The sequence below is a fragment of the Anas platyrhynchos genome, chromosome Z (assembly GCF_047663525.1).
Source record: "Anas platyrhynchos isolate ZD024472 breed Pekin duck chromosome Z, IASCAAS_PekinDuck_T2T, whole genome shotgun sequence".
NCBI classification, from domain to species: domain Eukaryota; kingdom Metazoa; phylum Chordata; class Aves; order Anseriformes; family Anatidae; genus Anas; species Anas platyrhynchos.
In genome coordinates, this window is record NC_092621.1 from 44,094,208 (window position 1) to 44,116,615 (window position 22,408).

A 22,408-nucleotide genomic window follows, 5' to 3' on the forward strand; every position below is an offset into this window, starting at 1 on the left:
CTTTATTCCACTTACAAAGGGAAGGGAAGGGAAAACATTAAATCACAAACTGTCATCAGAAAATCTGTCTGTAGTTTAAATTAATATCAGAGTAATAATTAAAAAGACTTTGCCAGCTGGACTTATTTAAGCCCAGGAGGCTCAAATGACAACAGGTTCGTAACGTCCTACTTGTTTAAATCCTATTTTTCAGATGCAGTTCCTAAAATGAAGTATTAGTCAAGTGTATAGGAATGAGGAATTCTCCAGGTGATCGCTATCTCCTTCTAATTCACCCAGATAACTTTGCTTAAATTAAGTGTCCTACACAACCCTTATAGTTAAGGAAGCATAATTCAGATATTGAACTGTTCCAATAATCCAACCTGCAGACCTAACAGGCACAATTTTATTAATACATAAAATTCATCCATATTCTGCAAAGCACTAAGCACACGCTTAACCTCGAGATTACGAATCAAAGTTCAAGCTGTTCACATTATAGCTATGGAAAATCATAGAATCATCTAGGTTGGAAAAGACCTTTGAGATGGCCTGACCTTCCAGGTCCCATCATGTCCTTTGGTGCCAGGTCCACATGCCTCTTAAACGCTCCAGGGATGGTGGACTCTACCACTTTCCTGGACAACCTGTTCCAATCTTTGCTACCCTCTCTGTGAAGAAATTCTTCCTAATATCTAATCTAAACCTCCCTTGGAGCAACTTGAGACCATTTCCATGACAGGATTATCTTTCCTCACCTGAGAAAACTGACATGCTGCTTGTTACAACCTTTCACTACCTTTCAGGTAGTTGTAGAGAGAGCTGAGGTCTCCCCTCAGCCTTCTTTTCTCCAAACTATAAAACTCATGTGCTCTCAGTCACTCCTCATATGTCTTGTTTTCTAGATCCTTCACCAGCTTTGTTGTTCTACTCTATATGCACTCCAGCACCTCAACATCTTTCATATAGCAAGGGGCCAAAAACTGCCCTTCTTGTAGGTTAGTCACATTTGCTAATTTCCAGTCAACTGCATCCATCATGGTTAGCTAAGACTGCTGGTAAATTACTGAAATCTCCATCCAATAAAGGATGGAGATTCTCCTAATCTTCCTCTCAATGTTCTTGTATTTATAAAAGCACTTTTTATTGTCTTTTGCTGCACTATACAAATTGAGTTCCAGTTGGACTTTGGCCCTTCCAATTTTCTCCCTGCACAATTAGGCAACAAGCTCTATAGTCGTCCACTCCTTCCAGAGTTCATGAACTCTTTTCCTTGCTGAGTTCCTGAAGAAGCCAGGCTGATCTTTAAAGAAAAAGGTCCTGCCTTCCTGGCCTCCTTTGCCTTTCAGAACCACTCCCAAGACAGGTTTCTAAATAGACAAAATGCTGCCTTCTGGAAATCCAAGGCAGCAGTTCTGCTAATGACCTTCCTTACTTTACCGAAGATCAAAAACCCTATCGTTTCATAATTGTTGTGCTCAAGACTGCTTCCAACCATCACATCACCCACAAGTCCTTCCCAGTTTGCATCTCCTTAGAAAACACAAGCTGTTTGGATATTTTAGGTTGCACATATTTCTAATTGCCACATGGCGGCAGTGGAGCTACACAGAATAAATTATCACATAATTCTTTGAATTTTATTTTAGGAATTTTTAAAAGGTTATATAATACAGTGGATGTTGCTCATGTAAATTAATTGTGTATTAGGGGTAAATGCCTCGTAACTACATGTTTTTAAAACAGGAACTTTGCTTTTTTCCATATATATGAGTATTTCTCAGGGTAATTTTGCTATTTTTGCTTATTTTCTTGACCCTATTCTATTATTTCCCATACTCAAATGATTTTTTTTCCATTGACTAATTATAAATGCACAGAAGTATATTTTCTATATATTTGCTACACGGTGTTGAACAGAAAAAGCACACAATGCTATTTGAAAAAAATTAAGCACTCTGCTAACATTAAATTCTCAAGCTGTATTAGCATACAAATGATGTTTAAAGCTATCAAAATATTTTGATATACACAGATGAACTAAAAGCGATCATTCCAAATAAGTCTGGTTATGCTATGAAGTCACTGTGTGCACAGAATAAGACTAGGAAGTTATTTGAAAGGCATATTCCAAATGCATGCCAAGTGAAAAAGGTATGAATGTCAAACTTACCCTATAACCAGGGTCTTCCATTAGGTCACAAGAGGCAGCATTAACATTTGTGTGCCACATTGTCTCTTTGATGCTGCAGCCATACATAAATACATTCTTTTTACGTGAGTGGCCATGATAATCGCAGTAAACCTACAATTAACCATATACCAAAATAAAGCCAAGGCACATAAATTTTAAAAATCTTCATTTATCCTTCTATTGCATTTATATTTTCACTGTTGAAAGTTCCAAAAAAATATCAAATGAAACTCTCTATATGATAAACTTTTGCATTATGAAGAAAAGGCAGGATTCTTCTATGGAAGGATTTAACCCTCCACCCTAACAATAAAAATAAATTCGGACTTAGAAATCTGCAAAAGCTCATTTCACCAAGTCAAATTTTTAAGTGTGATACGTTGTAAGACCCTATGAAAATGTTTGTTTTATAGAACAGCTAAGTTTAAAAGCTTCAGAATTGTTTATACAGACATACTCACCAGTGGTAAACGTTTAATAGCAGCCAAATATTGCAGTAAGCCTTTAGCATGGTAAATGGTGGGATGAAGATCTGGATTTGGATTTTGCCACTGTCTGTTTAAGTCTTCTCCACTTAAAGAGCAACGGTGGCTATTGCAGGGGAAGAAGGAAAAACACATGATAATATGTTTGTATTAGCTGAATACTTTTAAATAAGCTTCCCCCTAACCTCAAGTTTTAGTTGTTACCACTGCTTCTTTGGAACAGCTTGGTAAGAAATAAACTTCAGTTTTATAACACTGTGATTAATAGAAATGTATAGAAATATTTGAGCTTTTATTTTTAAGCCATGTTACAGAAAACATAAAAATAAATCAGAAGTGGCTTCTCATATTAATTTAATTATAATCTTGCATATGTGCTGTTGAAACTGAAAGCTTGTGATTTTATTTAAATGCTAGTTCAAAATCAGTAACTTCAAACATATGGTATCTTTACAGTTTTGGTGTGTTGACTTCTGTAACAAATACTAATGTCAACCAGAAATCTAAGATTTCAATGTGAAGTCATCAGGAGACAGCCAGCTATTACAAAAATAAGGAAACAAAAATCATCTCTGTATTCAGCAACCTTTCAGCAAGAACTGTTTAGGTTGCAGAAATTCACATTTGTACAGTCATTTTCAGTACATTTCTTTTTTAATTGTGTCTGATTGGACAGATTTGTTAACTGTCTTAAATTGTGTTAAACTTTCACTTATAGTTTGAATGATTTAATTCCAGGTTTTCAGGTCATATGTATTTTTATGTATATAAAGAGAGGGTTCTACTCAAATCTATCATTGGTTTGAATGTGTTTGTTTTATTGCTGTTTTTTAGGAAAAACTTCTAAAATACTACTCATAACTAGGTAAGAAAGAAGTACAGATTCACCATACTGGAATTTCCATTTTATGAGAACTCCCTGTAACCTGCTGAATACTTATTGATTGCAGTGTCAAAGAATTCTGAAATATTGCTTGGATTTAGTAAGAAAAGTAGTAGTAAATGAAAGTATTGCCATTAAGCTATCATAAATTCAGGATACTCTCTTACTGACCTAATACAGTTCTCCCCTTTAACAACACCTGATAACAAGCCACTTCCATAACATCCTTCTAAAAACCACAGGAAAAAAAAAAAGGAAGAACTATATAAAAAGCTGTATCAGATATAAGAACTTACTATTCATGATAAATATGAACTTCTCATACTTTTTCTAGAAGCAGCTGTGGTATCATATACCATTCTATACCTATCCAAGACTGCGAACAGTAGTATTTTCTAGTAGTTCAGAGAGACAATTAAAATGACATCAAATCAACCATAAAAAATGAATATATATTTATAAAGTTTGAATTCCTGAAACAACTGCACCTACCTTGGAAAGCCAAAAAATTGAAAACTAAGGTCTAGTAATTTCCTAAGTAATTTTCTTCATACTAAATACTTCTTTTGTTAAATATGTTTATGTTTGGGAATTAGTTTAGATTTATTATTTTTTTTAATAACAGATTCAAAGACTTTGTATTATAGGTCAAATATATGTAAGTAAACTTATGCTTACTTTCCATTGATGACACCATCCGGATTGAGCATGGGAATAATTTTGAAAATATAAGATTCTCGTAAACTTTGGGCATTTGGGTTATTGCTCATAAGATATTCCAGTGTTCCCTTCATAACCCAGCTTGCATTAGTCTCTCCAGGATGTACACGAGCAGATAGAAAAATATAAGGACGATTCCCTAAAAAGAAGCATGCACAAAAGTTGCAAAATAAGACTCAAGCTAATTAAGCAGTCTGTTAATTGAAGAGAGGAAAAGACAGCCTCACTTATTACAAACCACAATAGATTATTTGGGAGTTATTTTTCAGTATATTCACATAAATGGGGAATTCTTGATACAGCTTGCCAGAATATTGTTACAAGGACTGCTAATTACAGAATTCTCACAATTGAGCTTTAAATTCAATCCAAGACACATGAGCATAACCAGCTTGAGCTGGTGATTATGATCTGACAAGTTTGATGGTTTTGGGGTTTTTTTTTTTGCATTAGACAAAACTGGTGGCAGGGAAGAATAAAATAGAATGCTGTTATGACCAAAGTGCAGTTCAAATCACAGTAGCTTACACATGACTCTATCTTTAGCTCTGGGAAAGATTTTTTTTTGACAAGCAAATATGCTGAACTTTTGGAGACAAAAAAGGAACTCGCAACTCAGGTACCCCTTTCCAAGGTGTGTTGTCTGCAAAATGCTACATGCAAAAATATCTTGACTACCACAATACTTGAAAAAATACTTGACTACCACAAGTATTTTTAAATACAAAACAAATCCTGAATATGAACAACCTTCTCATCTAATGAGATTCATTAATCTTACTCTATTTACATTGCTACTTTTACAATGCACAGTGGTTAATACTATTTTTTTTTTCATAAAGAGATGTTTTTCCATTCTTTTCAGTTGATGAGAAAGAAAAAATCATACTTACTAAACTGACAGATATGTTCATAGTAATTTGACTCTGGCATGGCTGTAATAGTGACTAAGGGACAACTGTTGCCAGCCAGGGTCTCACAGAGAACATCTTGTCGAAAATATATCTGTTGAGGGTTGTGCATAGATTCCAACTTCTGAAGATGCATCTTCATCCCCAAAATAATGAAAAAAATACAGATCAAATGTTTTGCAATCATTTATGACAGCTTATTCCACGTGTCCTGTTTAACCCCTCTTTCTTTTTGTCATTCTAAACAGTATTAAAGCTTCCATGGTAATTTTGACCATTAAATACCATTCTCTGTATTTCTAACAAACTGAGTGCTTTTCTTTATATAGCCTGCTGTTACAACTGCTTTGAGGCAAATGAAGGAACAGAGAGTAGATTTCTTCCTTTTCTACCAAATGAAACCGTAAGGGTACGTGGAAAGTGAGCACCTGTGATTCACTAAGGTTACCCGATCAGGGACCTTTTCAGTGCAGAAGATAACAAGTAAAGGGGGAAAGCAATAAACAGGAACAAAAGAGAGACAAAGCTGGTAAACAAGATATAATAGAAACAATGGCTAAGATCAAATGTCTCCAGGCATTAGGCTGATGGGCCTGGAAAAATATGGGCAAAGCTTTGGAGAAAGCTAGTTGGACTAGCCAGCGAGTTTGAGGACCCAGGTCCAGGCAGGGTTACCAAGCAGACAGTCATGCTGGTCTTTGGGAGGGACCACGAGGCAGAGTGCCTGCCAGATGAGCGTGTGCACCCATGTGCCAGTAAGCATCCATCTGGACTAGCCTGCAAGCAGAAGGCCTCTACAGCAGGTAAGAGGGGTGAGGATCAGGCAGGGGATTGCATGCACAGATGGGCCATAGCAGCACCCCACGATGTGTGCATGCTTGTGAATCCAGGGGAGGGGGATGCTCTCACTAGGATCAGCAGTCTTTACCAGCTGGAGAGAAGGAAAGAGACTTGAAACTAGGTTTAAAGTAAGTATTGGAAATGTTAAATGAGGGCTTTTGAAGGCAGCACCTTATCTGTGCCAGTCTGTGTGGCTGTGACACTGGGAGGTGGGGAGGTGGGTGTCAGTCTGTCTCTATCTAGGTTACTGCTACTACCGACTGAACCTGCAAACAGGGAAGCAGCAGCCACATCCATCAACCTGGGACAGAGACCCCTGGGTCCCTCAGCTGGGCTCCAGCACCTGGTTAGGCAGAAACCCCAAGCCTCAAAGCTGTTGGAGGCAGCAGCTTATATACTGCCATCAGGGAGAGAAGACTCCTTTGTAAAAAGCTTTGCTCAATGCAGTTTCATACTAGCCACTGAATCCCCAAGCGTATTTTTAATACTATGACAAAAACAACCACTTGAAATTCCAACCAAGTTTTGCTTGGTACTTTACAATACCTCTTTCAGATAATTCATTATCCTGAAAATGTCCCTGATTATCTTACGTAATTGTAACTTGGATAGATCTGTTATGAAAAGGTATACATACATCATCAGGATATGAGTCATTTGACTCAAAATAAATAAATAAATAAAATTCAATTAGTAGTTTTCCAGACAATTATGAATTGTGATTCTCAGAAAAAACTTTTAGCCTGAAAAGAAGCATTTATTTTTCCAGTTACTGTTTTTTATAACAACCTACACATCACCATTCTAAGTACTAATGTTTTATAATCCTCAATTTCAAGCAGCGTTTTGAACTCCACAGAAAGAAGTAAAAAGAAATCAATCACGAATGCTTCTGTATCACATTCTCTAAATGCGTAAATATTGATCTTTGTAATGGATTGTAATCTTCTCACCTTTAAAGTTGAGTATGTATATGGATAATGGTAAGCAAAGTAGCAGACATCATCTTTATGTTGAAAAGTCACCGTGAATGTAATCGTGTAGTAAGATTTTCCTTTCTGACCCCCAGCAGCAATCGAACTTCTTGAAAAATGATTCCTAAGAGTAAAGTGAAGTGAATAGACATACTAGAATACTTTTCAGTATCGTTGATTATTTCTGAACCACATTATAAGAGCAAGAAAATTTTTAGGGATGTATTCTCTTCCCTGTTCATCCAGGTTAAATCCACTCTTCCCCACCATCTGTAAGATACTTCATCACAGTAGGGATACACATGCATGCACATCAGGAAGATGTGAGTACACAAACAAACAAAAAAAGGAAGTAAACAACTGTTGACCAGAAGGGTAACACAAGGATATGCTGTTACCTTCACATCCTGTGTTTTACGATTGCTCTACAATGATTGCATGATTAAATAGAAAACAACAGACTAAATACGAACACCACTTCATCAATATTACTGGAAATCACTATTAACATTTCAGTAAACAGGTATTTGCACATTCCATAAAAAGGTTCTCCAGCAATATGTAATGAAAGATGAACTACATTTGCTGTGTGCTAATAAAAAAAAAAAAAAGCACCCTATATGTTGGTCACTTGTGTCATTCTCTACAGCTGAAGAAGAAAAATGTGTTCAAAACCAAACCACTAAAATGTAATTATTAAGAGTTAGAACCAAACATTTTTCCTTAAAAATTCTACTTACACTAATCTTCAGTAAAAGCTTTGGTGTATGTTTGACAGGTGTACTTACTTATAGTAACAAATATCTGTCCCAACACGAGTCCATGATGGTCGAGAATTTAATGCTTCCTGAACAGAATACATAAGGGGCTGCATGCCTTCAAGGAAAAAATGCATCTCATTTTAATGCTTAACCTTAAACGTCACAATCTTATAAGTAATGGACCACATCAACATTTTTCTGTGAGTCTCCAAACTAGCTATGCTCATTTACTATCAAAGAGTACACTTGTATAAATATCTGAATATTATACATTCTTTTTCAATCAGGTCGCAAAAGACTGTCCTTCCTCCTTGTTTTCAGAAAACAGCGAATTAAAAAAATCAGATCTACACAAAGTGAAAACAAAATGTGTAAGTGAAAGCTGTGGTTAGCACAAATAATCATCCATGAAAATCTAGGGTTCTACTCAATCCAACTCATCTATATAAAAAGGCTTCAAAAAGTGTTTATTTTTTTAAAAAAAACAAAAGAAAAAGACTATCATCCATTCACATGGATAGCTGTAAAAGTAACTGATGTTTCAGAACAATATTTTTTTTTACAGTAACAGTTTATATTTTTGGAAAAATATAGTTAAGTGAATACTTCATATCAAGTTGGAATGGAAAATTATATATCTTAATTGAACAGTATTTGCTACTTAGGTAATTAGTCAAATATATTGACTGGTTTGATCAATATACTTAAAAAAAAGTAACTACTAAGTGTTTGAAACATATGAATGAAGATCTAAGGTAACTGGTAAAAACAGAATTTAAAAGCATTTTACTCCTGGTTAAACTACTTGGGTATTCCTGGATTCTACCAATGTGAATTATAAATTTTATAAATTATGACAAAGACTAATACGATGTTACTCTATCCCAAGTGTCTGAGGATGAGTGGGAGAAGGGATTTTCTCTTTCTCCTCTTCAAATGACCAAAAGGAAGAATTCTAGAATATCCATCAGAAAAAAAAAAAAAAAAGAAGAAAAAGTTTTTACACTGAATGCCTGAATTCCAGACAAATAGAATAAAGGTGTATCAGGTAAGCCAATATTTTTGGATGAGGCACAGCCATGAAACAGTAATAGGTAGAGACTACAGGGGTCATTTACAAAGTACAGAAGTTCAGAGGAGACTTCAGATTCCTTCTCAAACACAATGCACCTCTCTTCCTATCAGTAAAACAAAGCTGTCTGAGAAGGTGTCCACCTACTTTCACTTCTGAAAATACACCTTTGTTCAGAAAGGGATTAAAGACACTAGCTGCCATTCTCCTCCACCTGTGCACGTCAACAGGCTTTGGTGGTGTCATCCCCACAACAGTCTTAACACAAATTTTAGCTGCAGCCACCAGTAACATTCTTCATCCAGAAACGTTGCTTCACTCACAACACAAAATTTTAAGAACTGACAGCCAATGTTTTAAGATTATTTTTTTTCTTTTTACTGAAGCTTGTCAAAACATTCTCTAATAATGCTATTTTAAAAATCTGATCCGTAAGAAAACACAACTATGCCAGTCCCCAGGAGGCTTAAGAGGGGAGAGGAAAGGAAGCAGCTTAGTTGTCTAGTACAGAGCTTTTTCTACATATTTCTTCTCAAAGTATGGGAAATACATCTTACCGTAGTTAAACTGACTGTTTGACTTTTCACAGTTGATGATGTTAAACCGGTAACCAATGCCTGTTTTCATTCCACTGACTTCAAAGTAAAACCATTGATGATAATGATTGCTATTTATATCTGAGTTCAGAATTAGATCGTACTCGTTTCTGAAGATTAACAAAAACAAATTAATCTTTTTTTAAAAAATCAGAAATGAAAAGCCTTGCATGTAAAAAGAAAAGCTGAAATATCTTACTTTCTGATTTGAATAACTTTGCGTAGGTTTCCAGATTCGAACTTGGAATTAAACTTCAAAACATCTGCTTCCTCTGGCACTGACCAACTAAGGGTACAAAAGAAAAAAAAAAGGGGGCCAATAAGTAAAACAGATTTGACTGAAACAAACTCATTAGGTTAATTTTAGACCATATTTGTTAACTCAGAAATTATTTCGAACATTTCCACAAATATATCTTGAATAGCAGAAACAACATTACATTAAAATAAACTTTTAGTGAAGTCTATCATAACGCTGCTGCTTTTAAAATTCCAGATCATATAATGGAGAAAGAGAATAGGCTTAGACTATCATTTGAGTATTGTTTTCAGTGGGGTAAAAACTTACCTGGAATTATCAAGATCATATACAACTCTGTCTATAATGTCATTTTGATGAATTAGTCTTTCAATATCTTGTGAGATTTTTGTCCTAAAATAAAAGAAGAATGACCATTTAAATTGTTGCATACTGTTTCCAATTACAAAAGAGAAATTACCTCATACAACAAAGAAAACTAACATTAACATGAAGACAGGGGACAGATTTTCAAAGAGACCTCAGCCTCATCCCCACTTATGTGCATGAATTATAGGTGTACTTCATTTTAAACACCTGCATTCACAGCTGACTGATTTCAATATCTGTATGTGAGGGAACTGAGTTTTCATGCACACAACCCACTGGGTTTTATCTTATGTAAATAAAAAAAAAAAGTACCATTTCATAATGTATAGTAGTAGCAGGAATTACTCAAACATTACTTATGTTAATGCTTTAATCTAGGACAGCACTTCATAGTATTAGTAACTCACTTGAGTCCTATCATAACTAAAATTAAAGAGTTTTAGAGAGTAGGTCGTGCAGTGAGTGTGTTAGTGCACTAGCTTTTCACCTCTGGAGATCTACGTTCATTTATCGACTAGGTAACAAATAAGAATGAATTTGGTGATGTCAGCCAAATGCCAGGTGTATGCTTATCCAGATCATAAAACCATTGCACAACTGGCAGTATCTAGGTCCTGGTTTGGAAAAGTAAGTATGTTTTGCAGTTCAAGAATGAAATATAGTGGCAGAGCTGTGTGGAAAAGCTTGCACAGCACCTGCAATAAGAAGAAAAGGAGGCTGATTAACAGTGAAGAATACAGGAACAGAGTTGTAAAGAACGTTCAGGCTGGAAACTGTCCTTTTAATTAAGATAAATATTGTTGACAAATGAGGAAAAGAAGGTAAACACAGAACTTTAGGACCTCATTAAATTAAGAGCAACTGAAAAGTAAGCAAGTCACAAGCCCACCATACTGACAGAACTGTAAAAATGCTGACTCACCACCACCTATTTCACCAAGTTCAGTTCAGGGCAGAACTACAGATTTTTGATCTTACACAAATCATTAGCTCTCAGCGTGCTTCAGTTTCAAAGGATCATAATACTTTCTACTATCACAAGAGTTGTGCCAGAGTAAAATCCATTACTAAATAGCAGATATTGAAAATACCAAAAAGAACAAACAAATGGTATTCAAGATGCACACTAAAAGGCAAAGTTGTAGTGGGTATTTTCAGGTACTAAAAAAAAAATGAGAGATAGGAGAATCTATTTTAAGATAATTAAAAAAAAAAAAAACAAACAAACAACACAAAAAAAATACTGTTGACAAAAAACTCTGTGTTTTTAGTCCATTTTTTGTGGATCCTGATTTACCTAATGATCACTTCTAATAGACAGAGGATTAGAAAATATTAAAGTGTACAGAAAAAAAAAATAAAAAAAAAAGGAATAGAAAAAAGTCAGTATTGAATCCCTAATTCACAGAGAATTGAATTAAGTAATATTTTTCTTTTCTTAATAGTAGAAAAATAAAGAAGACTTCTGTTATGATCAGATGGCATTAAGGCAACGGATTAAGGCAACACATTGTTTTCCAAAAAAGACGTAGCTGACAAGCAGTAACTACCTGCAAACAGTGAAGAGAACATAAATCCCACCGAATGCCAAAAGAATTTGGACACTAATTTACAAAAGACTTAAAAGCTTCCCCATGTCCTCTACCAAACTCATTTTCAACACCTTTCTGCAAATTTAAAATTCCTAAAAAGATTAAGCCCTCTTCAAACATGTTCCTTTCTCAGAAATTTGTTACATTGCAATAACAATACCAAGTCCTTCCCAGAAAACTGAGTTCTTAGAACAGCGAATCTTAGAAAGATTACATGAGATTTTTGTTTCAAGCTTAGCATTGGAAGGTGAAATTTCATACTTGTTTCACAGATGAGCTGAAGTATATTTCCAGCATAGATAGTATACCCCAACAAAAATAAAGCAGTTTGAAGCTAAAACAAATATCATCTAGAATTACCTTCACAGTTTAGAGATCTGCTTTATGTACAACCTCACAAGTAGGTTTGTTTGTCAAAAGGCAGAGTTTAATACGGTGCTTTATTTCTAAGAAGAATGAGCAATGGAATGACAAATTTTATTTGTTTTTAGAGACTTCATTCGACATATAATGTTGCTCAGGAAAATTCAGAATGATTAAGTACTGCAAAACCCTACATGAAGATCTGCATGATTTTCTTAAAATGCAGTTCTTAATCTTGCATCAGAAATCAACACATCTGCAGATAAACTGAATCTACCTTAAAAATAAGCATATAGGGAAGGTCATTCTCTAACACTAGTTAGCTTTCTAGTAATAGTACATATATTATGCCATTAGTGTTTTAATATTTGTTCATTTCATCAGAAAGACCACCTTTTTATGACAGGTCTGAGAATCAGCTGAAATATTTCAGTTCTACTGCCTAGTTTTAAAGACACTTAATCTCTTTATCATCGTAATCAATAACTAAATGTAAATATGAACAATCTCATGAAAGTGGTTAAATTTATGGGTATGACACTGACAGCATTCAAACAATAATTAAGCAAGTGACAAGATCTACTACCACTACTTCTTGCAAAAACTTATGTCTTTACAGTAGCTTAATTTTACTCATGAGCCAGCTCTTCATACTATCTCTGCAAATGACTACCAGTGACATTCAATATCTTTTAATAATGAAAATCTCAGCAAACAAATAATTGTTATGTTGACATGCTTATTCCGAGTAATTTTGCAGATCTAACACAGACTACATCCTTAGCAGTTGTTCTGTTACATTGCAAACATTAAAACCAAATACTTAAAAAGTATTATTTTAATTTTTTCCCCACTGCATTTTGCTGAAAGATAGCTTTGGTAGCACAGAAATGTGAAAAAGTGAAGTACCTTTCAACTATCAACTATTAATATTTGATAAGACCTAAAGGGAACATTCAGGTATCTTAACTGAAAAAATACTAATGCTGAACACATGAGCAGTCTAGCACCTAGTCCCTTCAGTGCTTTTACAGTTCCTCTAATACAAACAGAAGGAATTCCATTCATGTACACCAGAATTTGTACTTATTTGTGCAAATTTGCACTTATTTACAGACAACACAGAGAAGCACAAAAAGCATCAAGAGGAAATACTGTTGATACACCCTTATGTCCACAAGCTCTCAGACTTCTCATTTTTTTGACAGATAAAATACACTGCAACTCATTGTTTAAGTAAAATATTCTGTAGTTGAACAGTTAAGTTAGAAAGCATCACATCTCTAGCTTTTTTCTTCTGATTTATGAAGTGTTAAAGCATTGTGGAGCTTTTTGTTTATGTTGTTGGGTTTTGGTTTGGTTTGGTTTTAAATAAAAACCAAAAGATATACATGGGGGGGATGACAGGGACAGAAATGAAGACTACAAAGTAAATTAGTATTTAGAAATTGGAATTACTGAATGAGAATTTGCAAAGATTCAGATTCTCTTCTTATTTAGGGCTTCGCATTGATTAATACCTACTCACTTACCTTCAGATTGTTTTTCAATTAAAGCAGTTTTAGATGCCAAGGTAAAAATTGTATAGGCTAAGATTAACAGGCATGTAAAATATTACTATTCAATGGAGACAATAAGAACAAAAGGCATACAGTAACTCACCTCTGCACTCCATAAGGCCTTTCCAGAATAGGCTCTTTAAATGGAGGTGGAATATGGCCAAAATAATCTGGATAGGCCACTTCTGAATATTCAGGAATAGATTTTGTGTTTTTCACCATTTCAATATAGAGATCACAGTCGTGAACTGGCGATACATCAGAAACTTCAAGCACCACTTGTTCCCCTGATGAACTAGATCTGGAATCCTCCTCCTCCGAATCCACTCCAGTGCAACAGAGTTTTCCCAGGTGGACAGATGACCCTTCAAAAAGACTACCTCCACAAGGTGAAACATGTTCACAAGTTTTACTACATGCAAGTGGGGTAAGGCTAGCTTTGTTTTCCTTCTTTATTACACACCCTGCATAATACTGATCACTTTTTGTACTGTTCTGCAAGCTGATTCTGTCCAAGCCTTTGACAATTTCTTGGCTGAGACACTGGCATGATGGAAGCAGCTTCCTTTGATCATTTTGCTGAAGTAAACTACTGTCTTTGATACCATCTTTCTTTGGTAGTTCCAAAAAGGCTGGCCTCCTATTGCATTCTTCTGTCAATAAAGAATTACTCTCCTTCAAAGAAATTCCTTTAACTGAGAGGTTTGCTTCAGCAGAGACCTCCTCTCCTGCTGTAGGAACAACAATAGGTCCACCCAGATTTGCATCAGGTACAAAAGGCTTTGGTTCCTTGGAGACTAGGTCACATTCCTTAAAATATAAAAGAGAAAAAAAAAAACATAAAAACAATAAACAAGTAGTTTATCAAGAAAAAATTATCAAGTCATACCATTCTACTCTCAATATTAAAGCAACACACGATATTAAACTAAACAACTCACTAAACACCAACCCTATGTGTACCTCTAGAACTGCAAACTGTGTCCCCTCTTTTTTTTTTTTTTTTTTCTGGAGTAGCTATCCACTCAAAACAAAAGCATCAAACTGTGCTTCAGAGTCAACTCTTCATGATGAGGACTGCATTGGAAATCATATACATTACCTGAAAGTTTTCTGAAAGTTCTGGGAAAAATTTCTCATACATTTTCAATTCTTCTAAAGGTCGTCCCAGTTCCTGTCTAGGCTTCAGTTTATTAATATCAGTCTCAATATCATCATTCTGAAACAACACCAGAACAAATTAATCTTCAACCCAGAATTAATGAACTTCTAAAATAATGATAATCAGCATTTATATCTGATGCAGACATGCTTTAAAAGTCAAATACCACTATTTTAAAATGAGCTGAACCACACATTTCATCATTATTAAAAGCATTTTGATTTCATCAGTATCTCAACACTTCCATTTCAACAGAAACATCACAAACATAAAACAATTTTCTTGCTTTCATCAAAATGTATTATGCACAGACATCAGACTACCCTTTACATAAGATCTATGCATAACCCAACCATCTCAACCTGACGTGTAGTGATTTCATCTGACTGCAGTGACAAAGTAATAATTGCTTTGATGAAAGACGATATTCCCTTCATCAGGTCTCATGAATGCCTTGAATAAGTTGTCATTACAGTCCACAGACAGATGATTCAATCAACTCCTGAATACATGTAACATAAAAATACGGAATAAGGCTGTTCTGACTAAGTTTCCTTTCACGTCCTGACTGGAAGACGGAGAGCAGAAGAAAACCTTCCAAAAGCAATAAAACAATGGGAGATCCAATCTCTTCCATTGGCTGAACTTCAAGGTTACCTTGCTGAAAACACTGACCTAGTCAATCACCCTTTTCACCACTCAACACCCTTTTCATATTTAAATCCATGGTTGTATACACAATTCAAGCAATTTAAAAATAAACAAGTAATTGCTGTATCTGATTTTTGCCCTTTAGCTTTATCTCATACCAACCTTAAAATGTTGGTCCTTGTCATCCTCAACTTCAGTTTCAATTTCTGATTCTGTTTCAGCATCATCATTGTCATCACTTTCATCTACGACATCATCCACTACAATATAAAATAAGTTTTGTAAGGCTGATCATTCGCTTAAGAATCATAGAATCATAGAAACACAAGGTTGGAAAGGACCCACAGGATCATCTAGTCCAACCATCCTTCTATTACCATTACTACCTATTACTAAAATAGCAGTAAGCACAAATGAAAGCTTAAGAACACTTTCTATTCCTATAAAAATAAATAATTTGTAATACATGGTTAGTAATAGGTAAAATATATACTCAAAAAAGTGTACGTACTGGGTTTATTTTCTTTCTACTTAACACTTCAAAAAAAAAAAGTAAAAAACAACTTGTTTTAAGTCCTGTAAAAGCCCGTAAATGTTAATTACTACAAGATTTAAAAAACAAAATGTTTGTTTCACAATACTGCAGACTCAATATATTAAATTTCCATGCAGTTTAAGACAGAACAAAGACCTCTGGCTTAAAAAAAGCAAAACAAAAACAAAAAAGCATCTCAAAAAACAAACAAACAAAAAAACAATGCAAAACAGCACACAGCCTTTAGAAATACTTTACAGTATAGAGGTGCCAAGAACATCTCAGCATGACTTGAGCTCAGCACAAAACCAGAGCTCAGCACAAAACCCTGCAGGAAATTTACCAACTGCCAATAAAAGGCTCACTTAGAAGTTTACAGAATCACACTTCAGAAATTATACTGATTTAATAAGGTATTCTTATGTATTGCTTTTACAATACTGACTCTACAAAATTATAGTTTTAATAAAATCAGAGTTTTATCACCCCTAGCATTCTGTATCTCTAGTAATGAAGTTTTTCTTAGAAAATAAAAATCATATGTATCTTATTTCTCTGGGTTTTCCAATTCTTTGTTTACAGATTTCAAACACAAAGAAAAAGTATCAATAGCCTACTTCAACAGAACAGGGAGTTACAAGAGAAGTGTTATGTGTATGTAACACTATATTAAGTAGAGATGTTACTTCTGTGGATTTTAGAACACAGTTGTAAATCACTTTTCTACTCTGAAAGTAAAGCAACCTCTAAACACTTGCAGTTTAGGTCTGTCCTAAATAGACTCTGACGAGATGTGTGTCTTTTTTCATAGCTATCACATTTTGTTTCAGAAAATGCTTTGAATAAAGTATTAAAACACCTGACTTCATCTCTTTACTTTGGAACAACTTCCTCGCAGCAATTCCATTATATGTTTACCCAGATACCAAACTGTTTCCCCATATCTGAAAATGCACTAAGCATTAATTTTGCAAAAATAATGAGAGGCATTCACAATGGAGTGAATCTATTTCCTACAAGGCATCATACAAATAGTCTGCAGATAAGTGATACCTACGAGATTGGAAGAGTCCAAGAATGTAGAAGAATATACTCATCATGCAAATAAAGGAAGAATCACAAAGGATTAAAGTCAACACCTCAAATGGTACATGTTAACCTAAATTTTGTACATCCAGTTTACCAGAGTAACAGAAAAAAAATTAAGGAATGTGTATTTCTGTAAAACAGGATGTAGTTACACTTCACACAGATAATACGTATGATAAGCTTAAAAGAGAGCCCATATAAGTTTGTAGATAAATATGTACAGAGCATGCTTTACAATTCAGAGTTTGATGACCATTTTAGAGGTTGATCATATTTAGTTCCTCTTTTTATTTTTCTTTTATATTATAACTCCAGAAACATAACCACATATGTACAGACAAAATTGTCATCAGTTAATATTAGAAACTGGTGCTCCACACTAACAGCTACAGACCGTTTGCTAGCTGATAAGAATCTCGTTGGGGTCTAGGTTTTACTGGAGAAGATAAACACCTGTAGTTGATTCCACCTGACATACAGCGTATTAGACATACTCAAAGAAAAAACATTTTGAAATGACCATACCATCAGGAGGCAAATTGTACAGTTGAGCCACAGGACCACTGGCTGGAATAACTGGGAGTTGGAAATGAAAAGCACTTTTAATAGTTGGTAAAGGAAGACGATTTTTAGGAAAGCATTTTCTCATTATTAGGCTGGATGTGTTGACAAGGGGATCAAGAGTTCTTACTGCAAGGCACTCCTGTTAACAGAAAAATAACGAAGACAAGAGAAAAGCATCTCTCAACCTAGTAGTCAAACTGCATTTGATTTTATAGATTTCTAAAATTCACTAATGGCTAAAATATTTGATATGAAATAAATTTTCAAACTTAAAACAGAAGCCTCCTTTGAAGGCTAAAAGAACTTCTGCCATCTGCCCTTAAACTCTCCTTTTTAAAACCCAGACTTCAAAGAGAAGGCTTTAAAAAAAATAAAATCAAACCACCCTCCCATAAATAGTCATAGCTGAAAAAGAGTAAACAGGAATCTCCTCCTGCACCCTTTCCTTCTGCTTTAAGTAAGTTAAGAAAATAACCCTTACCCCCACAATTATGAATGATCATGAATATCATAAAAACTATGATAAATTTGAGGTGAGAAAGTGTTTTTAAAAAGACAAACTGAACAACAAGAAAAAGAGATAAACTTACTTGTGAAGTGTTGTAAAGGATTTTCATTCCATTCGCATCAATGAATGCTTTTCTTCCCAATTTGATGTTCGTAACACTTTTAATACACTGTAAAACTCCTTTACGTATCAGCATGTATCTGTGTCGACTATCATGACGGTGCCAATCAACGTAAATTGTTAAAAGCACATGCACATATCCTCTGTCTACTGCTCTCCTGGCATTTGTTTCTTTATTTAAAAAAAAGTTAAGAAAGTAAATTAAAAATTGCCCGATTATTTCAGTATTACTTTCATATCTATTATTAAATTATTATTTTTACACAAATTATTGAACTATTGCATTTAAGGTGTTATTTCAGGCACACTTGGCAGTGTTTTACATCAACCTAATCATAAAAAATGCTAGCAAATATGTTCCCATATTTTCTAGACATTTCTTAGAAGCCCTATGTTTGTCAGTATTGCCAAAATTTTAACTAAGTCATTCAAAGCCACACATATATATATACACATATATACCTCAGCTGTACAATGAGATTGCTGCACATTTAACTTAACTCCTTATTGCAATTGGGAAGTATAATTACAAAGAGAATGAACTTATATCAAACATATCAATAACAAGTAATAGGCAAAATATTTTGAATCAATATGGAAATCATTAGCAGAATTTCCTCAGGTATTTCCATCTTGTTAAAATGAACCTATATGTTCAGTCATTATTGCTCCAAGACAATAAGTCTTATTATTTATTAGTCGTATATAATAAAATGTTCAGATTTTGCTGTTCTGTTTTTTTGTTTTGTTTTTCAATTAAAAACCCAATTTAAACATAAATTGGTTTGGAAAAGTGAGTACTAGAAAAATTTCTCTTTTTTTTTTTTAACTAAAAGCATGCAATAAAAATAATGTACATAATAGACACCAGTAAATGGCAAGCGTACATATGCTACACAATTTCAAAACACATCATTTGTGTGTCGTTTTTTTTATTATTTTGGAATAATTTATTAAATAACATTATTTGCTTGTCTAATTTATTTTGCATTGTGTTCGCATAATTGTCTTCTGCCAAACAAAACTCGTATAAGTCTCATCTTAAAGTCTCATCTTAAAGACAACAAGCACAGGACATATTACTCCCATTAGAAGTGACCAAATGAGTTCAGTTCTCTATACTTTGTTCTTCAGAATAACATTGCACATCATTTTCATATGTGTGTGTGTTACACCTAAAGGTAATTGTAAGATACTGTAAGCTAGCAAATTAAAAAAAAAAAGCTTATGTAAAGCCTATCTATCAATATCAAAACACTGTGTAAACACAGGACTTGAAACAAATTTCTTACTATTTGTAATCCTTACGGTATTACAGCAACTATCACTCACATCTATGAACTGAAAATACTCAATCCCTAAATGTTACCCACTTATTGGGTAATTGGTATGCCAAAACCACACACCAGAAATGAATGCTTTTATGAAAAGATTTACTTACATGAAGTGTAGGAAGTTACAGTGTCAAGACCCCTCAGGACTGAATAAGAATTATCTCAAAATAAATGCACAAGACCTCCTGTTTCAAAATACACACCTTTTCAACATTTAATTTCTCTTCCCAACACTAAAATTTGACTGCAAATTCACAGAACAGAATACCAGAAATAATTCATAAATATTTATTTCCCTGGATTTTCCAAGGAGAAACTCCCAAATTAGTAAATACAAAAACCCAAAAGACCAAGTGTCACTCTCATCAAACCTGAGAAAACTCTAAGAAGTGTCTCAGAACTTTCCTGTCACACCTGAAATAGTTGTCTGCAAATCTAATCATGCCTCAGTCCTTATCCAACTCCACTAGAACAACTAGGAATGTTGCAGTTTTTAGAAATAATGAGTTTTTAACCCCTTGCGAGTTATAGTCCTGGTGCAAAATCAGCAGAGAGGACGTTTGCCAGGGTCTGCTGCCATCAGCCAACATCTGGGAACAGACCCTTGTTCTCTTACCCCTGGTTCCACTTCATGGTCATCACAGACAGACTTTTCTTTAGGACCCAAGATCTAATTCATCAGAAAGGTATCTGAAAAACCCAGTATTTTCCCCTGTCATCCAACAGATATTTTCAGATATGTGTATGAAGAAGATGCATTGGAGATAAGCTACAGGTATCCATGGCTGCAGGGCTGAGGTGTGACTGTAAAACCGCCTTGGTTCCAGACCAGTTCTGCAGAAGCTGTGCAGCCTTTCTGCAGCAGAACTGAAGAGACAGTAACTGATTATTAAATATATATGTACTGTTCAAAAACGGAAGTACCAGAGACCAATAAAACCGTAACCTTATCCTAGCCCTGGTTTTGTTTTGGCCACAGACTTAGTATTAGATCTACTCTTTGTCTATATACACAAACATCTGTATGTTTATATACACACATATATATCTCAGCTAGACAAACAGTTTCTTGTAGTTAAACACTTACTTGATTTTAGCAATGCAGCAAGTGTGTCTAAAGCAACCCTGTCAATATAACAAGAAAAGTCAAACAACAAACAACTAGTGAACTTCATCTACAACATTGTAAAAAATAAAAATAAAAAATACAGCTAACAGATTTCTTTAGCATCTAACTAAATGTTCTCCTGGTTGTGCTGTATCACAGCTTTGGCTTTAAAAAAATAGTTTTATTAAACTATCATGCATCTCTTCTATATCTGAAATCTGATGGTGAAATTTAAAAACATCAACATAATGGCTATACAAACTTAGTCTTTGCAAAAAAAAAAAAAAACAGTTAAGTGACAACGCAATGTTTATGAACTATATTCAATGGATGAGGTATTTCTAACACCCATGTTTTTATGTTTGCAGCAGAGCAAGTACTTCTGTAAAATAAAGGACACTGGTTTAGAAAACTGTAGGTCAAAACTTGCAGTGTATAAATATAGAGATGTAACACTCAATGTGCACTGCAATACAAGATCACTCAAGTTATTTTGCACACAAGGTTTTGTCTGAACTAAATCAAGATGTACAACTAGAAAACATATATATTTATTTTTACCCGCTTTGTAAGGATAGACTTCACACATCTGATCTCAAACCATAAACAAGGATATCAAGATTACTCACATCATGGAATAGTAAGTTCATGTGTTTAATTTTAGACGGGGCTTGAAGGGACAGGGCTTTTTTTTTTTTTTTTTTTTTTAATAGAGACACTGCAACAACCACAAGTACCAGATTTAGATAACATTTTGTAACAGTTTGTAGTAAAGTTTGAATATGAAAAACTTGGGGTTTCATATTCAAACATTATTTTGTTAAGCAGATTTAAAAAAAATCTGTTTCCCCGCAAGTATGCACTTCTAAAAGTTGGTAGTAATGTAAAGAAATTGCTATCTCCAGGAAGATACACTTACTCATTTTAACCCTAAGCTCTCTAAAAAACAAACACAAAACACAAAAACAAATAAACAAAAAACACCCTTGGAAAGAAAAAAAATCTAATGACACCACTTTTAAGGTTCTCAGTGAAATGTTCTTTATTTTATGCAATAGTCCACTAGATAGCTGGAGTTTCCTATTCTATTGTCTTTGAGAATTGATAATTACTTTCAAATGGAACATAAAGAAAATTGTATTACACAAAAAAACAAAAACAACAACAACACCAACAAAAAAAAAAACACAGATAATGTCACTCTTCATCTGGGAGCCAATTCAACAGACAGAAAAATTATGGGATTGTCCTGATTGGTTTGTCCTGATTTGGGCATGGCCACTGTACAGTTTCCATGCAGAAATATTAGAGGCAAAAAATAACATTTATATTCTTTTACCTGGACTATAACTACATATTCTACTATACTCTAAAAGAAGTCGTATTTGTAGCTCTTCCTCCCACTTCCCTTCACTTTAACTTTCAAATATTAGTTACATTTGATTTCTCTAACATTCTTTTTTATAAAAAGTTTTGAAACTTATCTAAAGATTTTTTCCATATACTGTATTAAAAAGACATTACTTACTTCATAAGGCTAGTGTTCTTTTTACTAAAAGGCCCAATGATCTTAAACATCAGTTCTACTACTCCATTCTTTCCCAAGGACACTGCATTTACAGCTGGAAAAGTTAAACAAACAAAAAAGATAATAAGGAAGGCAAAAGAAAAATCAATACACAAACTAAAATCCAAGCTAGTAAATTCTCAAGTACCAGACGCATATGCTTTAAGACAAACAATGACAAGCAGACACTACTCTTCATATAATCACTGT

At 34.2% G+C, this 22,408-nt stretch overlaps 1 protein-coding gene across 12 annotated transcripts in view; it reads right to left on the reverse strand.

Moving 5' to 3' along the window:
- AGTPBP1 (ATP/GTP binding carboxypeptidase 1) overlaps window positions 1–22,408 on the reverse strand; it is a 64,977-nt gene that overhangs the window by 19,091 nt on the left and 23,478 nt on the right. For all 12 annotated transcript variants that reach the window (XR_011805990.1, XR_011805989.1, XM_072031545.1 and 9 more), the window contains 16 exons: window positions 22,160–22,253; window positions 20,611–20,648; window positions 18,152–18,360; window positions 17,523–17,700; window positions 15,536–15,633; window positions 14,663–14,779; window positions 13,664–14,370; window positions 9,987–10,070; window positions 9,618–9,704; window positions 9,380–9,528; window positions 7,778–7,865; window positions 6,969–7,113; window positions 5,158–5,311; window positions 4,223–4,403; window positions 2,638–2,767; window positions 2,156–2,287 (listed from right to left, as the gene is read on the reverse strand). Coding sequence is in view for 10 of the 12 variants with exons in the window: in XM_072031545.1 (XP_071887646.1) it covers window positions 2,156–2,287; window positions 2,638–2,767; window positions 4,223–4,403; window positions 5,158–5,311; window positions 6,969–7,113; window positions 7,778–7,865; window positions 9,380–9,528; window positions 9,618–9,704; window positions 9,987–10,070; window positions 13,664–14,370; window positions 14,663–14,779; window positions 15,536–15,633; window positions 17,523–17,700; window positions 18,152–18,360; window positions 20,611–20,648; window positions 22,160–22,253 (2,591 nt within the window). In the remaining 2 variants the exon portion in view is untranslated. The remainder of the gene's footprint in view (window positions 1–2,155; window positions 2,288–2,637; window positions 2,768–4,222; window positions 4,404–5,157; window positions 5,312–6,968; window positions 7,114–7,777; window positions 7,866–9,379; window positions 9,529–9,617; window positions 9,705–9,986; window positions 10,071–13,663; window positions 14,371–14,662; window positions 14,780–15,535; window positions 15,634–17,522; window positions 17,701–18,151; window positions 18,361–20,610; window positions 20,649–22,159; window positions 22,254–22,408) is intronic.